This window comes from Thermobia domestica, chromosome 13, assembly GCF_964235325.1.
Source record: "Thermobia domestica chromosome 13, izTheDome1.hap1.1, whole genome shotgun sequence".
NCBI lineage: Eukaryota > Metazoa > Arthropoda > Insecta > Zygentoma > Lepismatidae > Thermobia > Thermobia domestica.
This window is the reverse complement of record NC_137466.1, coordinates 86,061,166-86,082,561: the sequence shown is the minus strand read 5'-3', so window position 1 is coordinate 86,082,561 and position 21,396 is coordinate 86,061,166. Positions and strand designations below refer to the sequence as shown.

Sequence of the window (21,396 nt, the reverse complement as noted above, 5' to 3'; positions counted from 1 at the left end):
CTACATAAACAATGGTTAGTTTCAAAACTGCAATGTTTTCTTTATTTTTCTTAAAACTAAGATTGACTGAAGCTCTTTTTGAATTATCTGATTCACTTATACAATTTCCGAGTACTTTTATTCAGGTTCGCAACTAAAAGGTGACACACTGAGTTGAAAGTAGATCCTCAACATGCCCTTATGTTCAGCGTGTAAGAAAGGATAACTCATTTTTTTATATAGTGACACCCTGGGATTGACAAATGTTGATTACAAACAAAAGAATCCCTTTGCCGATCTCAATATGGAGTTGGAAAATTTCAAAAACTTTAAGGCGTTATGTGAACATAGTTTAACTCTTTTCCGCCCGTGCAAGAAATGTAGCAGTGAACATGCATCTATATCAAAAGTAGTTCATATTCAAATAAAAATAAATCCCGGGAACTTTTCTTCCATGAATTCTTTTTTTTTTACGTGTGCTTATGTGAAGGTGCGCGCAACAATCTGTGTGGCAAATTGAAGTTCCTAAGCTAAGTGATGAACTGAAACCTGTATATTTTTCTTCAAAATACAGAGACCTTGTATCGAAATTGTTTTCAAAAGTTTGGCATGAGCATTACAAGAATATAACACACGCAACTAGCATGAGTTCGAATTCGGGATAAAAAATGTGTGATATATTTTATTTTTTCTTGTTCTTCAAATGAAGTGGAAATTTGTGTGTTATCTGTATGTTTTCTTTTACTACACATATGTACACGCATACATTCAATAAATAGGAATTCGTTTAAGGTAATTTTTCTTTTTTATTTATATGTGAGCGAATACTTATGAAATCTTCAGCTTGCCAGTCGCATATATAAATACATGTGTGCAAAAGTAAAATACAGTCAAACCTTTATTTCCGAACCACTGAGGCTACCCATGTCGTATCACTTATTTTCTATTGTTATGAATTTGCGCTTGAACATGACGTGAACTCTGAACTAAGTTGTTATCAACTGTTTCTTTAGGGACTATTCTAGGAGCCAGTACCCAAGGAAGACGGTAGGTAGCATGTTTGCTTTAAATATAAGCAGTAATTCCATGGTAACATTTAACAAAAGTGTAATTTTGTGGTAAAGTATTCCTTCATTTTACACTCACACTTATAAAGTTATTAATAAAATTCATGACAGAAACATAATAGTAAACGGTACCTTTGTGTTTTTAAAAGCATACTTAATAAAGCTTAAAATAGTTCAATAGGTTCTTACTTCAATAGGTTTTTTCAGTTTTGCTGTAAAAGTACGAGATTATCACCTGGTTTAGTTTGCTTCTGAGGTACAGATATTTGAAGTTTTCTTTGAACACACTCTACTTAACTTATATGTTCCTCTTTTCTCCTCTTGTTTCAGCTCCACAATAATCCGAGTTCTGTGCAAAGAATTCTGAAACCACGAAAGCATCTATAGCTCGTGATTTTTTACAAATCAATCTTTTATAATTATATAAAAGTAGCTTACCCTCCTTGGCACACTATCAATGGTGAGCAAAGTCGCATGTCATCTATACTTGGACTTCTTTCGTAGACTAATAAAATTGATTTTTTTTTCTTTTCGCGGAGAATTTTAACGGTGTTTCTCTCCCTAATTTTCCAAGTTTTGAAAAGTGTTTGAATAAATATTTTAAAGGGCATTTTATATCAACGTTTTATATATTTATAATTTAATGGATATCTCCAGTCCTGTTATGCCTAAAGATAGGATTAGATCAAAAATGTGATGAAGTGCAGGAGAGTCATTAGGTAGAAACGAAAAGAAATCGAAAACTGGAGGTCTCTCCTTTTTCAAATTTAGAAATTGTTGGGCCCATCCCTAGAGTTGACCATTGAAAGTACTTTTGTTTTATTCTTTTCCTTCAGACAATTTCTTTTAAATGAAAAACAGTCTAAGCAAGCTTCCTTATATTGAGATATTGATAAAATGAATATCTTTTAACTCATTGAACGTAATGTCTCCATATCTCCATAGTCTGCACCTGCTGCTATTGTTTCAGACTCTTTGCTATAATCCTTTTATTAGAGAATTAATGTTCCTGTAATGTAGGCTTATTCGCTTTCCATTAACAGACCTTTCTATATTTCTATTTCTCTTGCATACACTGTGTATACATGTGATTAATCGATTGTATAGTTTTTATTGTTCTGAATAGCAATATGAAATACACACATTTACTCTTCATTGTGATATCTGCTAAACGTATGTTTATACCAATGAATTTTATATCGTTGGTTTTCAAGGATGTGTTTTGATTTGTATGTTAGACTATACATACGCATTCTATTTCATTAATTGTTGCAAGTAAATGATGACTTTTTCTTGTATTACCGTGGCATGTGAGAAGTCATTAATTCGCTATGACTGCATATTTAACTATTGTTCATTCAATAGGTGTTTCCAATGTAGCTCGGCATTATCTATCTTATATCCTCTTCTTAATTGTGTTTTATTGTTGTCTCTGTTTTGGGTGAAGTATCAATGCCTACAACATCCCTGTTTTCTTTTTTCTGCTTCAATTTCAGGAATTATATTTGTGAGTAAAGATTGTAGTGAAATTTGATAAGGGAAAATTAGAGGACGAAAATTGGGTGACGCACAGGACTTAGAGGAAAATTAGACGACTAATAAATTCCAAATCGAGGGATAACTATAGCCAAGATAAACTTATTATTCCATCTTTCGGAATGACTAATTGTTCTTGAGTTCGTAGTTAATACAGCACCGTTTACATCCCAAACTTCTGAGGGGGAAAATGAGAGAATTCCTCCTTACTGTAAAACCTTCCTCATGTGACGACTAAGTTTTCTATAACTTTCTGAGACATAAGTAGAGCCAAAATAATCGAGAAGGCTTGTACAAAGTAAAAAAATGGTTGTGTACCTTATGCTTCTTCAACTCCATTACACTTTAAAGTGTTAAATGGCAGTCTTTAAATCAACACCATGACATGATGAGGAAACATTTTATTACATTACTAGCAGCGTTCACCCCGCTTCGCTGCGGTCACCCCGGAACGCAATAAACTTTGTTACTTAGATAATTTTTACTTTTTCGCTTTCAAGTGATATGATAAAAACCATAGAAGATTGCACTAATGTTAACATTATATCGCCTGTCATTTATGTTAACCCGCCCCGCTTCGCTGCGGTCACCCCAACCCGCCCCGCTTCGCTGCGGTCATCCCGGAACGCAATAAACTTTGTTACTTAGATAATTTTTACTTTTTCGCTTTCAAGTGATTTATAGCGCCTGTCAGTTATGTTAACCCGCCGAGTCACAGGGTCATGCGGGTTGCATATAAATACGTTTATTTTTATACCTATGATGAACTAATAACAAAGGATTTGTACGTATGGACACCTGAATGGTCAATTATCTCAAGACACTGGTAATTGAAAATTAAAGTGATATGATAAAAAACATCTAGGGTCCACATCCTAACAACCCCCCAAAAATGAAAGAAATCGGTTCAGCCGTATTAGCGTGATGAGCGGACAAAGGATTTTTTGTACGTATTGACACCTGATTGGTCAATTATCTCAAGACACTGGTAATTGAAAATTAAAGTGATATGATAAAAACCATCTAGGGTCCAAATCCTAACAACCCCCCAAAAATGAAAGAAATCGGTTCAGCCGTATTAGCGTGATGAGCGGACAAAGGATTTTGTGCGTTCTCTTTTATATATATAGATTAATGATGTTTTATCTACAGTTGCCAAACAACTACTTTTACAAAAACATTTTCTTACAGACATGACTCTTATGAGAAATAATAGAGGTATATTTATAACTGATTAAGAGAAACAAAATATAGTATGTGACGAAGATAAACTTAGTGAATATAGGAACAATAGATGGCAGTACTTCTACTCATGTAAATATCAGAATATTCATACGCTTACAAAACTATTTTTTTGCGAAAGGTTGCAGGAAATCTGTAGTTCTTCGTTATTTGGTATACATATCGCAAAAAAAAATGCTCATAAAGAAAACAATACAAATTCTGTGTCAGTTACTAGATATTTATGTTGTTCTTGAAAAGCGATGTGCACACTTAAATAACGCTTTACCGACTTAATTCATCAATAAACTGCAGCAGAAATATTCGATCTTTCTTCTGCAACACGCCCACTAGCAAGACCTTTCTTGAGATTGGCATAGCCTCTTCTTGGTTACTTCATCTGACTTACAAATTCTACCTTTGTTTGGTACCGATTAACCCTTTCAGACCTGATTTTTTGTTTACTCTCCGGTGTTACTGATATTTTGAATTATTATTCTTTATGACGTAACAAATGAAATACAACCGTCAATTCGTTTGCGGATGTCATATTTAGAGAATTATGGACGAAACATTTTGCGTGCATTAGGGTTGAAATACGTATGTAAAATAAAAATGGGATTAATCGAACACATCATTTTGATCTATATAGTTTAGAAACTCAAAATACATCACTAAAACAAAAGGAGAATTTATTGCAAATAGCTTGTTTCGCCAAGAATAAAACAGCCTACGTGGGTGAGCTTTGTCCATTGTGATAGCTCCTGCAAGTAGTCTACAAGAAATGTGCATTGCTTCCTGACAACAGATTAAAACACCACAGAAATAGTGGAAAGTGATTTAGAAAAGTTAGAATTCTGACATAAAAACCCAGCAATTTAGAATCCTCCAGAGTAATTATATTAAGCTTAAAACTTAATGTACACAAATGTGACCACCAGGTCTTAAGCACCAATCCTTCTCGATCTCGTTTGTACGCCACAAACGAAAGAATTCCCTAGATCCTACTCAGTATTACGATTACGAAAGATGTGACTAGTATTCACATGAATCCAACATCCAGAATGGTATAAGAGATGTTTCTACTCCCACAGATATACCTCTCTTCTCCACTCAGTAGATAGTATTTCAGATACAATTATACACGCTGCGCAAGGCATTATACATCTAAAGAGTACCTATCCACATTGACCTCCATAAATACAACATAAATATTATCCTATTATTACTGTATCTTGGCAAGCGTATTAAAAATATTTGTACACTCAAAATCCTGAAGCTGTCGACATAAGTTCAGGTTGCGGACTCTCGGATGACCGCTGGCATCTAATCATTCTTTTGCACAATTCTTCTAAAGTCAAAATTGCCTTAGCTTTTTCGTTAAGTTGCCTAACAAACGTTGAATATTTATAAGTTAAACTGCTTGTAAACTTCTGTGCAAGATTCATTTTCATTTTTCTCTTTACATGTTCGACTTCAACGCGATTTAGAGGGAGACACACTATACTGTACGCTCACGACATCGCGAGTCACATGCTTTCTATTATTATTATTATGAATAATATAGCTTATACAGACTAGTATTCCGCATATTTTTTCGACCAAATGTGATTTTTCTCTCTCAGCGCAGAATGATCTCGCCTGTCCTTCGTTAGGTGCGCCTGTCACTGCAGTACGTGAGTTGTGGGGGAGTGTTTGTTTTTCTCGTTGAGCCGAAAATCCCACCAAAACTAATGCACTTTCGTGAAGGGAATGTTGTACTCTATACTTCATGATTTTCAAAGTCAAAAATCTCGGGAAACACCTGATGGAATTTTGCAACACACCGGTTGGGAACCACTGGATTAGAAAAATATTATGTTCTTTAGTAAGTTTAGTCTTCCCGATAAACACCAACTTTACGAAGACACTTAGAGCCTTATGCAAAGTCGTTCTTACACGTGATTAGTGTCATACTAAAAAGTGGAACTAACATGTTTCCTGCAGTAGTCAAACCTTTAGTATGACGCTAATCATACGTCAAAACGCCTCTGCATAAGGCCTCTAGTGTCGGGTGAGGAGGATTACGTGCTACAGTGTAATTTAGAGCTATGTCGTCGGTAGTTCACTACCAGAGTGACCACCCCTACCGAATTGGTCTAAATGAAGTAGTCAGACGAAGAGTGTTCTGGGAGAAGGCAGCAGTTCTCCAGTAGCCAAGTTGGCGGAAATCATAGTAGACATTAGATTCGGGCGTGGTCAGAGTGACTTTAATGGCTGGGAGGTCGACTCTGCGGTGTCAGGCAACGGGAAACCACCGCTCCATTTTTCGCTAGTTGGCTGACAGTAGAAAAGAGTACATATGTAAATGGACTTTCGCATGTCAAAATATAGTTCCAGAGGTAAAATATTCTCCCATTCGGATCTCCGGGAAGGGGTTGGCCTGGGAAGAACTATTGGACGAGAAAGCAACAATACGGGCAAGATAGATAGGCAAAGAAGACATGCAAGGACAAAAGGTTTAGGATAGGAACAGGGAAGTACTATCATGTTGCAGGGAGGAAAATCAAGATTTGGTAGGAGTTTGTGAAATTAGATGTGAAGGTAATGGTGTGTTGAACAGCTAAGAATATAGAAAGTTTTACTCAGGTAATGAAAGGGGCGTCATAATTGTGTATGAATAATTCTTGGTAAGCGCATAAAAGTGAAGGTGGTGGAAGTAGAATGTTTTGATGATAGAGTTATGATGTTAAGGTGTAAAGGAAGGAAGAAGGTTCTAGGAGTGACATAGACATATGCATAGACGACTTCGCACACAGTTGAAGAAGTAGAGGAAAATTATGAGAAAATAGAAGAAATTATGGACAGGAAGAAGAGGGATATCTGTAATTGTAATGGGAGATTTCAATGCAGTTGTGGGAGAAAAGAGTAAGGTAGTGCTATAGGCAAATGTGGTTTAGGCGAACGAAATGAATGGGGCAAAGGACTGGCCAACTAATGTATAAATAATTCACTAGTAATTGGGAACATATGGTTCAATCAGCACAAGAGAAGATATACATGGAAATCCCCAATACTTGGCGGAAGATACCAGATAGACTGTTATGATTTAGGACAGGTATCGGAATAGCTTGAAGAAAGAGAAGATCCTTCCCAAAGCTGACATTTTCTCTGATCATAACCTTGGGTTGCCGAAGTGGATATTCGACTTAAAAATGTAAGCAGAAGTATTGAATGCTGAAGTGTTGAAAAACTAGAAAGTAAAAAATTATTTTCGTTAAGAAATTCGAAGAAAAACACTCAAATGAAGAAAGGATTTGTGCGGGTAGTTACAGACGATGGAAGCATAATAAACTTTGCATATAGCAGACTGCAGAAGAAATAGTAGGTTACCACGAACACAAAACGGCTAAGAAACCATGGGTTACAGAACAAATGTTGCAGAAAATGAGGGAAAGGAAGAATGAACACAGCTTGATACAGACGAGGGCAGAAAGATATACAAAAAGTTAAACAACGAGTTGAAAAGGGAAACAGACACAGCAAGGGAAGAGTTTTACAAAAGAAAATACAAGAAAATAGAAGAATTAGAAAGATTTGAGAAATATGAGAAAATATAAAAGGAGGTGAAATCTATGGAACTTCGGAGAAAACAAGGGGGACGATGACAGTAGAAAATAAGAATGGAAAGGTAGTCAGCGAGAAAAGTGAAGTCTTAGGAAGCTAAAAGAATATGTTGAGGACTTATATGAGAGTAGGGATAGACCATGTAGCCTAGATATTGAAGTAGAAAATGATGGAAGTGAGGATGATAAAGGGTTTGGTATTCTTTGAAATGAGTTTGAGAAAGCTAGTACAGATTAGGAATGGAAAGACAGTTGTGATAGGTAATATACCAATCGAATTCATTAAGAATGTGGAAAAGAAGAGCAAGGAAGAATTGTTTCGACTCTGCAATGAAAAATATGAAACACGAGAGTGGCCAAAAGACTTCCTGACGAAGATCATGATACTGATGGCTACATAATCGAACCTAAAGAGATGTGAGAACTATAGAACTAGTAGTCTCATACATCATGCAGCAAAAATTTTACTTCCAAGTCTGAACAGAAGGTTGTATGGAAGAACAAATGAAAGAAACTTGAGAGCGAACAATTCGGATTCAGGATAGTTAAGGTGCTTTGGATTATTAAGAGTGATTGGTGAAAGGTTTATAGAAAAAGGAAAAGAGGTGTATGTGATATTTATTGATCTAGAAAAGGATTTTGATGGTGTGAACTGGGAATTATTGTTGGAAGTTCTAAAGAAGGTTGGATTGGAATGGAAAGATCGAAGACTCATGATAAACTTAGATATGAACCAACAAGTAAGTGTTAGAATAGGGAAGGAACTGACAGAGGAAAGTGCAATTAAAGGGGAGTTCGAAGGGGATGCTGTCTCTTGCCAACAATATTTAATATCTATCTAGAATAGATAATAAAAAAGAGCTTACAAAATGAAGATGGTGTTTCAGTAGGAGGTAAAATGATTAGATGTATATGTTTGATATGGCGCTTGTTGTGTAATCTGAAAAGAAAATCAATAAGATGTTAGGAAACTTGGAGAAGGGCTGTGAAGAATATGGGATGAAAATAAATGTTAGAAAGACTTGCGATTGGCCATGGTGATTAGAACGAAGCGGTCAGTATCAAATATGGAAATAGGAGAAGACAAAATAAAACAGATGACTAGTTTTGTATATCTGGGTAGTATTGTTAGTGATGATATGAAGTGTGAAAGTGAAATGAAACCAAGGATAGGCGTGGCGAAAGAAGTCTTTAGGAGGAAGATAAATATATTTCGTGTAACCTTGAATAAAGAGTTAAAAAGACTCATAAAATGCTTTGTGTGGAGTATTGTACTGTATGAAGCAGAAACAAGGATATACGCCAAAATGACGAAAAGCGACTGGAAGCTTTCGAGATGTGGATGTGAAGAATAATTGAGATAATTACCTGGGTGAAGCGGAAAATGAATGAGGGGGTCGTAGGAATTGTGTTGAGAAAAGAACAATTTTAAATATTATTAAGAAGAGGAAGAGAAATTGGCTGGTATGTTGGCTGAGAAGGAACTGTATCATGAAGGACGTGCTGGAGGGTATGGTGACAGGAAACAGGCGGAGGGAGCGAAGAAGACCGCAATTAATGGACGATATCAAAACAGAGAAATCGTACGTGAAGACGAAGAAGTTATCGGAAGACCGTGGAGCATGGAAATCTCAGTTGTGGCAAGTGACCTGTCAATAGTTGAGTTGAGTTGATTTTAGTTTAGCGTCCCTTTGAGCAGCGAGGCTATATGAGACGCGAACCTACTGATTAACGTGAAATCCGAACCACATGAGCTCCCGCCGGGTCTCCCACGCCAAAGGCGCGTACACTAACCGCTTAGCCACGAGGGAGCTCCCTGACCTGTCAATAATGCCAGAATACCTATTGTGATGGTGATGAATAAGTTTAGAGTTTTTCGTAGTGAAAATTGCTTTGCACTTTAAATTGTTCCTGGTTTCAAGCCTCTAATTTTGACACATGACAGTGTATCACTTAGTTTTAAGTTATTTACCTTGTCGCAAAATTTCTGCTATTTGCTATATGTCACCTAATTTTCCGTCACTAATTTTCTTTCTACTACTGTCACCTATTTTTCCGTCAGCTATTTTTCCATCGCCTAAATTTGTGTTTACCGTATATAAGAGATTGTAGTTTTTCACATATGTTGATTACCTGTGACGTCTTTGGTTTTTAGTCAAATGGAAAATTATTTTTTCTTTGAAATGAATTGTAAATTTAATGGTTTGATTATTCAATTCTGTTTAAATGTTTTTTAGTTTATGAAAATTAAATTTTGTTGTGAATACATAATTTGAATTTTTAATAGTAAAATTTATTTTAAGTAATATAAAAAATAACTAAAATCACATCCCTAAATTATAGTGTATTTCAAAGAAAAATGAAAAATAATTCTCCATACAAATCAATAAGCCAAGAAAAAAATAATATAGATACTTGTCAAAGTTAATGGACAGTATTTCAGTTAACACCAAGCAATTTGCCGTTTTCCATTTAAAGCAATTTAAAAATTTGTTAACCTATCTCCTACGGACTCATAATATATGTAGGTCTTATTTCATGAAAGTATGTGGAAGTATATACAGGGTGGGCCATTTTAATTAATCCACGGAAATATCTGAGAAATGATAAAACATAGAAGAAATGTTTCAAATACACGTTATATATTGCTAAGGGGGAAACCCGATTCCGCCAAAAGTACCCCTCTCCGCCCCCCCTAAATGGGGGTAACGGGGGGTAACTTTGAAATGTCAAATGGGAACATGGGTCGAGTAATACCTCGTTCGAAAGGTCTTGGAAAACTAAGTAACGCTGTACCAAAAGATGCTCCATATTGTGCACCGGTTTCAAAATGGCCGCCATAATATGGTTCGGAAACTCCAGTACCCGTAGTGTGAAAACCATGGAAGGTAAATGAATGAAACAAAATTGAAATACGTAAATATCACAGGGCATATCGAACGGTGTGGTCCCTGTGATCCCAGTGGCCTCCCTAAAGGGGTCTTGGGGGCTAACTTCAAAATTTCAAATAGTAACGAGTCGAGTGATACCTCGTTCGATAAATCTTGCAAAATCTAACATATTGCAGGAGAAAACGATTGATGTGAAATGGCAGTGTTCTCAAAAGGCCGCCGAAACATAGTATCCGTGTCAGAGAAAAGGTTTAGTACCCGTAGTATGAAAGCGATTGGAGATAAATCAACAAAAGAAAAACTGGAGTAGGTAACTGACGTAAGGCACATCGAGAGGTGTTGTCGGGCTGACTCCAAGGGCCAACTGAAAGGTATCCGGGGCCAACTTGAAAATTTCAAATAGCAGCTTGAAGCGAGTAACATCACGTTACATAGGCAAATTAATATCAAAAATGCTTCTGTAAGAAAATTTTCGACATAAGACACCGTTTTCAAAATGATCGCAAAGACATGGTGACTGTGTCTAAGAAAACGTCTAGTGCCCATAGTATGAATACGGTTAGACATAAATGAAAATAACGAGAATTAAATAGGAAAACCACGGAGGCGTTCCAAGGATCGAGAATAATACAACAGAGATAAAAATATTAGAGCAAAATTGCCATAATGTATAGAGGGAAATCCAAGTCCTGCAAAATAATCTCTCCCTGCGCTCTGTATGAGTGGGCTGGAAAGTAACTATGAGATTTCAAATGAGAACTCTACTTTAATTCGTAAATTAAGGCTAACCTTACAAATAGGTATGGTGTGGTTGAAACATTTGTTTGTAAATATGACGCTGTAGTGACTAAAAAAAGAGAAACTTTTATGCAATGCGTGCTGGTTATTCACAAAGCATTTCGGGGATATACGTACACACCGTTTCGTCCCCCAAGCTCACAATATGACATGAATGCTAATAGTTAATCAAAATGTAACTGCGGCCATCCGCGTTAACTTACTGCACCAATTCTCTATGCATGAAGTCTGCCTTTCAAACAGCATTGGGTAGGTCAAGCGTACGCCCGAATTGTTGTCCGGTCGGACATTGAAATTTTGAAGTTAGCCCACAAGACCCCTTCAGGGAGGCCACTGGGATCACAGGGATTACATCATTCGGTATGCCCTATGATATTTACGTATTTCAATTTTGTTCCATTCATTTACCTTCCATGGTTTTCATACTACGAGTACTGGAGTTTCCGAACCATATCATGGCGGCCATTTTGAAACTGATGCACAATATGAAACATCTTTTGGTACAGCGTTACTTAGTTTTCCAAGACCTTTCGAACGAGGTATTACTCGACCCATGTTCCCATTTGACATGTCAAAGTTACCCCCCGTTACCCCCATTTACGGGGGGCGAGGAGGGGTACTTTTGGCGGAATTGGTTTTCCCCCTTAGCAATATATAACGTGTACTTCAAAAATTTCTTCTATGTTTTATCATTTTTCAGATATTTCCGTGGATTAATTAAAATGGCCCACCCTGTATATATTTAACATAAATACATTGTCACAATCCGAACTCTTCATGAATTCATCTTTGTTGATAGTGCAAGATTTCTGACATAATGAAATGTGTATTATAATTTCCTTCACTATTGAAGTGTCTAATTCGTATAACATTAAGAAAAGTTGGTGTATGAGTATTTTCAACAAAAGTCGTGATTCAAGGAGTCCAATTTACTCCAATCTCATACACAAACCAAAACTGTATAATTTTTTTTACATTCTTTTCTTGTGAATGATCAATTCTTTACATCTTCGTAAGAAAATTACCTTTTTCTTTTATATAAAAATCGTACGAAATTTAGTATGTTCCTGTGCGTCTAATTACCTCTAACATGTTAGTAATTCCCTAGTTTTAATACGAAGTCGAAAGTTACTTACTATCAGAAGGATCACAATAGAATTGATCCTGAGTGGAGTAACCAGACGAACAGTGTTCTGCGAAAAGAATAATTCTTTCTGTAATCAAGTTAACAGAAATGTCAGTAATTACCCTATTCAGTATGATAGTTTAACGTTAGTTTCAGGCATAGTCAGAGTAACTTCAATTGTTATGGCATTGCGGTGAGGAAATCTACGAGAAACTACCACCAACTTCCTTAGTTGCTCCAAATATCATGCGAAAAAAATATGTGCAATGGTCTTCTATGAGGTGTGATATTCCGGAGCTAAAGTATGTCGTCATTGGGAAGGAGGAGAATACCTTGGGAGAAACTATTGAAAATTAAAATATAGGTAATCGACATACTTTAGAATGAATATGGATACAAGATGAACAATAATAACATGGAAAGTACCATTTTACAGTTGAAAGAAGAAATGAAAAATAATATTGTAGATTTAGTGGGAATATATAGGAATGTAGTGAGGAAGTACAAAGCTGAAACTATAGAATATTTTATGCAGGTATTAAAGAACTGGACATAATGTCGTGGGAAAATTATTGAAAAAAAAAACAGTTGCTGTGAAAATAAAGTTTGTAGATGATAGAATTACGATAGAATGATGTTATCAAACATAACAAAAGGAATAAAGGTCTCATTATCATGCGACGAAAGATGTGAAAGAAAATTACAAAAAAAAGTAGAAATCATAGATAGATTGAATACATTGCATGCATAATTGTAATGGGATTTTAATACAGTTGTTGATAAGTATATTATGACAATACAATAGGTAAATACGATTTAAGAAAAAGGAACAAGAGAGGAAAGTCACTTTTTTTCTTGTAAATGGAAGTTACTACTTATAGGTAGCAATTTAACAAGCATAATATAATAAGAATTTTAATATACCTGGTAGTCTAATAGATTTACAAAGTTTATGAAAGTTATAACATGATAGGAAAAAAATATTAGTGAAATAAAGCAAGGGCCTTTCTTGTGGCAATCATCTTCTTATATTGCAATATGGTGTTGGCTGAAGTTAATATTCGGTTAAACAACGTAAGAAGTTTGTTGAAAAGATAAGACCTAGAAAAGAGAAATTATCTGGATCAAAACAGTGCTAAGAGGTATGTAAATAGAAAATTACCTACGAAGAAAGAATAATGAATTATAGAAAAAAAGATGACAAAGCCAAGAAAGCATAATATATAAATAAACATAAGGAGATACAGGTAGAAGAATTAAAATAATAAAGAAATGTGAACAAACACATCAAAAGTTAAATAAACAGAAACAGACACTGGGGGAATGCATTTAAGAATGCCCAAGAACTGCTCACAGACCTGGCTGAAAGTAGAGGTACAAAAAGAAAATAAATAAATAAATAAATAAATAAATGATAGCAGATAGTAGTAATACCAATATGGATCCCGACGATGTCCAAAAACAAAATACAAACATTAATAGCATGTTAGCACGTGTTATCGCCCTAAGCGGCCACACGAATGGTTGTTCAGCAGAGAACCGGTTGTATTGAATGTCTGAGGAATCTTACGATCACTGTAAATCTTGGAGTAGCTAAGCAATGATTGTTGCCGGAGTCCAGCTGGCGGTCCAATACTGTCCCACGCATACTTGATGGGCTTAGCAGGTCAAGCTATAAGGCATATACCATGTAGACCACGTTGAGTTACGTTTACGATGTGGGGATCTGTGTTAGACTGCTAACAGATACGACCCAGTAGAATGCCCACATAAGATCGGAAGACAGGATTTATGTCATGAATATACCATGGAAGACCAGAACAGGTTCCTGGCGGAACCGGATTTCGGCTCTGAATGAAACCGCTTCTAGAAGATCCGGTTCCGGAACCGGTTTTTCAGATCCAGGTCTGCAACCGGTTCTTCGGATCCAGGCCTGGAACCGGTTCCCAAGAACTGGTTCTGGAACCGGGTTTTCGGATCCAAGTCTGGCCATCCCTACGCTAAACCCGAGCTGCTGGCAGGCTGAGAACAGTGCTAGAAGAAATGGTGGAAGCGACAGGTAGGCGCCCAGACGACGGCCGCTTGTCTCATTTGCCTAAACAATCTGTGTAACTGGCAAACTCCTTGGCTAAATAGGCAAACTGGCAAAATCATTTGGCTAAACACCCACTGGTGAACCAAATTTTTTTGTGGGGCGCACAAGCGGGTCTGGGCGGGGAGTGCATAAGCGCGTGGTCCCCTTTGCAGTGTTTTGAAGGTGAACTTTCTGCCTCCTTTACGGGTCTTTGGGGGCTTTCGGATCCAGGTCTGGAACCGGTTCCTAAGATCCGGTTCTAGAACCGGGTTTTCGGATCCAGGTTTGTAACTGGTCCCTAAGATCCGGTAGGAACCAGGTTTTCAGATCCAGATCTAGAACCAGTTCCTAAGATCCAGTTCTGAAACAGGGATTTCGGATCCAGGTCTGGAACCGGTTCTGAAAACCAGATCTCCAAGAACCGGTTCCTCGAGGAACTGGTTCCGCCGGAACCGAAACTTTGTGGCCATCCCTAGAATATAAGACGCACTAGTCGTACTTCCTTGAATGAATGGCGAGCAACATGTATAACTTATTGCTCCAGTACCCGAGTGGCAGATGTAGGTCTTATATGGCGAATTCGAACATACGCGGGATTCTTGCTCCTCTACACATTTACGAACACTACAGGCTCGTCACTGTCCCAAATACAGAAGCAATTCTCATTACTGAATTCAACTTTCCACTTTTCATTTCGTCATTGCAGTTTCTTCCAAACACTACTGAAGAGGGCGCGGGATGAGCGACGAGAGTCTCCAGCAATCAGTTGCTTCATACGCTAACACAGCAGCTCTAATTGTACTGTTGAACTCTGATAGCTGCCATGTCAGGTATGGCAGTCCAAATGATCCTCCTTTATAGACGTTCCCGCGGCGATAATCGGAGAATGTTTAATATCCTCATCTCATCCCATCACATATTTAATTACAGTATTTTTCAAAGAAAGCAGAAAAATGATTCCTTATAAAAAATATAGATGGCGTAGGTAAGTACTCGTCATCAAGAAAGGCTTCAGCATTCTGACATAAAACTAAATTTTAAAAGATAATTTCACAAAACTATACTTTTTTCTTTTTTAATATTTCAGTGACATACACAACGCAAGTAAAGTATTTGGAAAAGAGGAAGGTGATAAATTTCGTGATCTCCTTCATGACGCACCACCTGTAGTAGAATCAAGAAAAAAATCGACTGTTTCTCGACGAGCTATTTTGGATGACTACTTTTTTTGGAAACGTTACGAATCACCTAGTACGAAATTAAGGCACCTTTATGCTCGACCGAGAGATAAAAAGAGTTAAGTGTTCTATTTTCTCCATTCTCATCTCTTGCAATGGGATATTTCAGTCAAAATAATGGGGTTGTGAAAAAAGATATATATGTTGTAAACCACGAGAACAGTGTTCACAGATCGTATACCATTCTGTAATATTTTCTACTTCTAGTTATTGGCTGTATTTTCTTGTTCAAAAATCTGTTCATTCTTAAAGCTCTTCTCTAAATTCAAACATACAAAAGTAAAGTATACCAATCTATGTATTGAGTTTTATTTTGAACGATTTAGTTCCGAGCCCTTGGTATAAATTTGGGACACCCAAATTTATTCATTCGTTTATTTAAATGGCACAAAAAGTATAAAATGCTGACTTAGTTAAAATGAACCCTCTTAACTTTTTTCTGTTTGGTACAAAATTGAATAGGCCACTCAAATTTGTTCCTTCGTTTATTTGAATAGTACAAAAGCTATAATGGCCCTTCACTTTTTGCAGTTGATACAAAAGGAAATAGTCCACCCAAATTCTATTCATTCTTCACTATTTTCTGGTTGGTACAAAACTAAATACTCCATCCAAATTTATTTCTTCGTTTATTTGAACGGCACAAAAAGGTACAGAAATTCTGAGCTAGTTAAAATGGCATTTCTCATTGGTATAAAAAGTAAGACACCTAAATTTATTCTTTCGTTCATTTAGGTAGTACAAAAGGTACATAAATCTGAGCTAGTTAAAATGATCCTTTTTCGCCTTTTCTGGTTAGTACAAATTAATTCTTTGTTTATTTAAATAGTATAAAATGGTCTAAACTACTCAGCTAGTTAAAACAATCCTTCTCCTCCTCCTTTTAAAGGTTAGTACAAAACTAAATAGACCACACAAATTTATTCCTTCGTTTATTTGAATAGCATGAAAAGGTACAGATATTCTGAGCTAGTTAAATGGCATTTCTCATTGGTACAAAATTGAGTAGGTCACTCAAATTTCCCCTCCCTTTGTTTAAATAGCAGAAAATGGTATAAAAATTCTGAGCTAGTTAAAATGTGCGTTTTTTTTACTCGTTGGTACAAAACTGAATTGACCATTGACATTTATTCCTTCGTTTATTTAAATAGTGCAAGGTGATATAAAATTCTCAGCTAGTTAAAATGGACTTTCATTTCATCTGGTTGACAAAAAATATTCTACTTAATTTTATCCCTTCGTTTGTTTAAATAGTACAAAAGGTATAAAATTCTGAACTAGTTAAAATGGTACTTTCTCGCTTTTTCTGGTTAGTACAAATTTATTCCTTTATTTCTTTGAATAGTACAAAATGGTACAAAATACTCAGCATTTAAAATAGCGTTTGTCGCTGATATAAAAAGTATTACACCTAAATTTATTCTTTCATTTATTTGAGTAGTACAAAAGGTACTTAAATTCTGAGCTCTTTTAAATGGCCCTTTTTCGCTTTTTCTGGCTAGTACAAAATGCCTTTGTTTATTTGAACAGTACAAAATGGTTCAAACTACTCAGCATTTAAAATGGCATTTCTCGTTGATATAAAAAGTAGGGCACCTAAATTTATTCTTTTGTTTATTTGAGTAGTACAAAAGATACCTAAATTCTGAGCTAGTTAAAATGGTCCTTTTTTACCTCTTCTGGTTAGTACAAATACATTCGTTTGTTTATTTGAATAGTACAAAATGGTAGTAAATATTCAGCTAGTTAAAATTGTTCTTTCCCTTTCTTAGGTTAGTACAAAAGTAAGTAGACACTCAAATTTATTCCTTTGTTTATTTGTGTAGTATAAAATAATATAAAATTCTGAGTTAGTCAAAATGGCGTTTCTCTTTGGCACAAAATTGGTCATTAAATTTTATCCCTTCGTTTATTTGAATAGCACAAAAAGGTATAGAAATTCTGAGCTAGTTAAAATGGCATTTCTCGTTGCTACAAAATTGAATATACCACTCAAATTCATCTCTACGTTTGTTTAAATAGTACAAGATAATATAAAATTCTCAGCTAGTTAAAATGGCAAATCTTTGCTTTTTCCGGTTAGTACAAAAAACATACTCCATCCGAATTTAGTTTTTCGTTTATTTGTATAGTACAAATAGGTATAAAACACTGAACTAGTTAAAATGTCGTTTCTTGGCTTTAATACAAAAGTACATAAGCCATTCAAATTTATTTCTTCACTTTCTTCTGGTTGATACAAAATTGAATAGGTCACAGAAATTTATCCGTCACTGCGTTTACGAGATGTTCGGGTTTAAATATTTGACCTTTGATCTCGATGGTCAGTACTTTTAGGGCGTGTAGTAGTTGATAACCTGTTACTAAATTTGGAAATAGCACCTCAATATGTGGCTCCATTTACGAGTTGATCGGGTTTAAATATTTGACTTTTGATCTTGATGGTCAGTACTTTTGGGACATGTAGTACTTGATGAATGCTTGTGTAATTTCTGCTATGTTACATAGCGGCTGATAAAAGGGAACAAGTACACTTCTGCTAGTGGTTCATAGTCTTACGTATTCTCTGCTGTATTAAATAGGGGTTGTAATATATGTTCTTAGTCTTATGTAACCTGTGCTATGTTAAATAGTGGTTAAAAAAGTAGGCCATTCTCTTTTATCAGCTCTGCTATGTTAAAAATGCTTGTAGCCTTTCTTGTGTAATCTCTGCTATGTTACATAGGGTGTTGCGTTCGTAGTCTCTGCTATGTTAAAAAAAAAGTAGTAAAAGAAAAGAGTGTACCCCCATTATTCTCTGCTATGTGTTCATAGTCTTATGTATTCTATGCTATGTTACATAGGGGTTGATAGAACGGTACGAGTACACGCCTATTATGTTAGTAGCTTTTGCTATGTTAGATGAGGGTTTAAAAAGGTGCCATACTCTTTGATTAGCTCAAAGTGGTCGTAAAAGAGAACGAGTACACTCCTGCTATTGATTCATTTTCTGCCGTGTTAAATAGGGGTTGTATATAAGTTCATTGTTTTATGTAATCTCTGCTTTGTTAATTAAGGGCTGGAAAATGTTCTCATAAAAGGGAACGAACACACTCCTGCTGTGTTAAATAGGGATTGAGAAAAGTGGTCGTAAAAGAGAACGAGTACACCCCTAGGCTATGTTACATAAGGGTTAAAAAGGCGGTCGTAGCCTTTCTTATTTCGGGGTTACAAAAATAGATGTTCGTAGTCTTTGTGTTCATAGTCTTATATAATTTCTGCTATGTTATATAGGGGTTGAAAAAGAGAACGAGTACACCCCTGCTATTGGTTGGTAGTCTTATGTGATCTCTGCTATGTTAATTAGGGATTGAAAAGGTGCTCATAAAAGGGAACGAATACACCTGTTAAAAGTGGTTATAAAAGAGAACGAGCATGGAAGAAGAGAGTTTCAGAGTACTAGGGAGGCTATATCAACAAATGGAGACATGGCATGTAAAAGAAAGAATGGAAGGGGAGTTGGTATTGTTTATAGCTGGCTATGTTGATTGTGAACTTCTCCCAGGCAATGTCAACTTGTCCGAAATGTCATTTTGAAGCAATGCGAACCGATAGAGGGTTTGAAGAGCTACTAGTAGATGCAAGAGAAATTGCAATGACTCTCGAAATCGCCCCCTGATGGGCACATTGCGGATCCCAAAATTTCTTTCAAAAGTAGATTTTATTTTCATGTTTTGGGTCAAGGCATAAGCTCACTAGAAGAGCGGTCTTCTCAACTAAACCAGCATCATGACCTACAGTATTTGGGTTTTTATACAGGGTCAAAAATGAAAACAAGAATTCCCTGATGAAGAAATGTCCTGACCTTCAGGTGGCTTTAACAGATGAAGAGCATTGTGATATTGAAGGTTTCCAACTTCAACAGGAACTATTGGTTTTACTCTTCCTACTACCAGATGAAAATGCTAACCCCCCCCCCTTAAGTATTAAAATACTTGAAGAGTAACCAGCTGATTGAAAGTTTCCCTAATGTATGAGTTGCACTCAGAATTGCTCTCACTCTTCCTGTCAGTGTGGCTTCATGCAAAGGAAGCTTCTCAAAAGTAAAATTAATTACCGTATTTTACGGACTGTAGGATGCACCTTAATTCTTAAGCATTTTTTAAATACCTTAACATTTTTACAACTTTTATTATAAGATTGCAAAGTCAGACTGAAAAAAATCTTAGTTTATAAAACCGAACTGACCTTTAAAAATCCCTGAATATCGCCATCTGAACTTTCTTTCTCTTCTTCTTCTTCCTCTTCTTTGTCATCATTGTCCTCTTTATATATACACTAAGATGCGTCTTCACTGCCATATATTTCCCGCGGCATCGAATATATGGCCATTTTTAATATTGGCGGCAATTTTAAATGAAACACTGGACATTGTAATACTAATTTTTAGTATAAGACGCACTTGAATTTTGGAGGAAATTTTTCGAAGATAAAAGTTCGTCTTATAGTCCGTAAAATACGGTAAAAGTTTTTTGAGATGTACCATATGCCAGGAGCACTTCCTGGGACTCGTCATGATATCAAACGAGTTCGACATTCTTCAAGACATTGACATAGATGTCATTGTCAGATTGTGTAGACAAAAGAAGCTCAGAAGGATATATTGTATTTAAAATTATAATTTTCAGTAATAGTGGAATGTAACTTTTTATTTAGTTTTTCTTAAGTTTTGTTATGCTATTTATTATCAGGTTGCAAAATTCGGAAAACAATTTGTGTAAATTATTCTAGATTTTAAGGTACTGTTTCTATTGAAGAAAAAGATATCGACGTTTTCTCATAAAGTTTCCTAAATTGACTTTGATATGGTTTACTTACTTATCAAAGTTCGAAATTTAGATGGTTTCTAATAATATAAAACTTGTTACTAAGCTTTAGTCTTCTAAGAGTGTTCAGCTTTTCATTCATTCATGAGATACGTTTTCATGAGATACGTTTTCATGAGATACGTTTTATGAACTCTATGGACTTCAGCTACTGGGACCTACTTAAAAAGGGTTGTTTATATTGCTGTGCGCAAAACACGTTCAACATATTTGGAGTGTATTTATTGGTATTTCCTCACGTTCTTAGAATAGATTGTTACATAGTTGGATATATGGTAGAATGCCTCCTGATGTTATTGATATAACCAAACAATTTACAATATAGCAGTAATCATGTCACCATTAGTAGTATTTAATAAATGCTGTTCGATGTTTCTTTTGTTTATACTTATCGGTACATAAATAATAATAATAATAATAATAATAATAATAATAATAATAATAATAATAATAATAATAATAATAATAATAATAATAATAATATAAAGAAACATGTAATTGATACCATCTGCATGTTTTTAAGTACTAACTAACTAACTAACTAACTCTATGGCCTATGGAATCCGCAGGTTCAGTGCCGCGTTCACAAAAACTCTCCACTGACTTCTATCCTTAGCTAATTGCATCCAGTTTCTACTTTGTATCCCTATCTCTGCGAGATCCACCTTAATATTATCCTCCCATCTGCGCCTAGGTCTTCCTAATGGTCGTTTTCCTATGGGTCTTCCAGTCAAGACTTTGAAAGCGTTTCTACTTTCTTCCATTCTAGCTACATGACCTGCCCACCTAAGCCTTCTAGACTTGACGACCCTGACAATGTTGGGTAAACCGTATAAACTATGTAGTTCCTCGTTATGAAGTTTCCGCCATTCCTCATTCTCGTTCCTCTTGGGTCCGAATATTCTTCTCAGGATCCTGTTCTCAAATACTTTCAGTCTATGTTCTTCCCTCAGAGTAAGTACTAAATATACCTTTATCATGTATTTGAGTATTAGT

General features: G+C 35.7%; 1 protein-coding gene across 2 annotated transcripts in view; it reads left to right on the top strand.

The window, feature by feature from the left end:
- LOC145669226 (uncharacterized) overlaps nt 1–15,824 on the top strand; it is a 62,839-nt gene extending 47,015 nt beyond the window's left edge. For both annotated transcript variants that reach the window (XM_081737555.1, XM_081737554.1), the window contains exon 4: nt 15,385–15,824. In XM_081737555.1, coding sequence (XP_081593681.1) covers nt 15,385–15,598 — 214 coding nt within the window. In that variant the 3' untranslated portion in view covers nt 15,599–15,824. The remainder of the gene's footprint in view (nt 1–15,384) is intronic.
- Nucleotides 15,825–21,396: the final 5,572 nt, after the last annotated feature.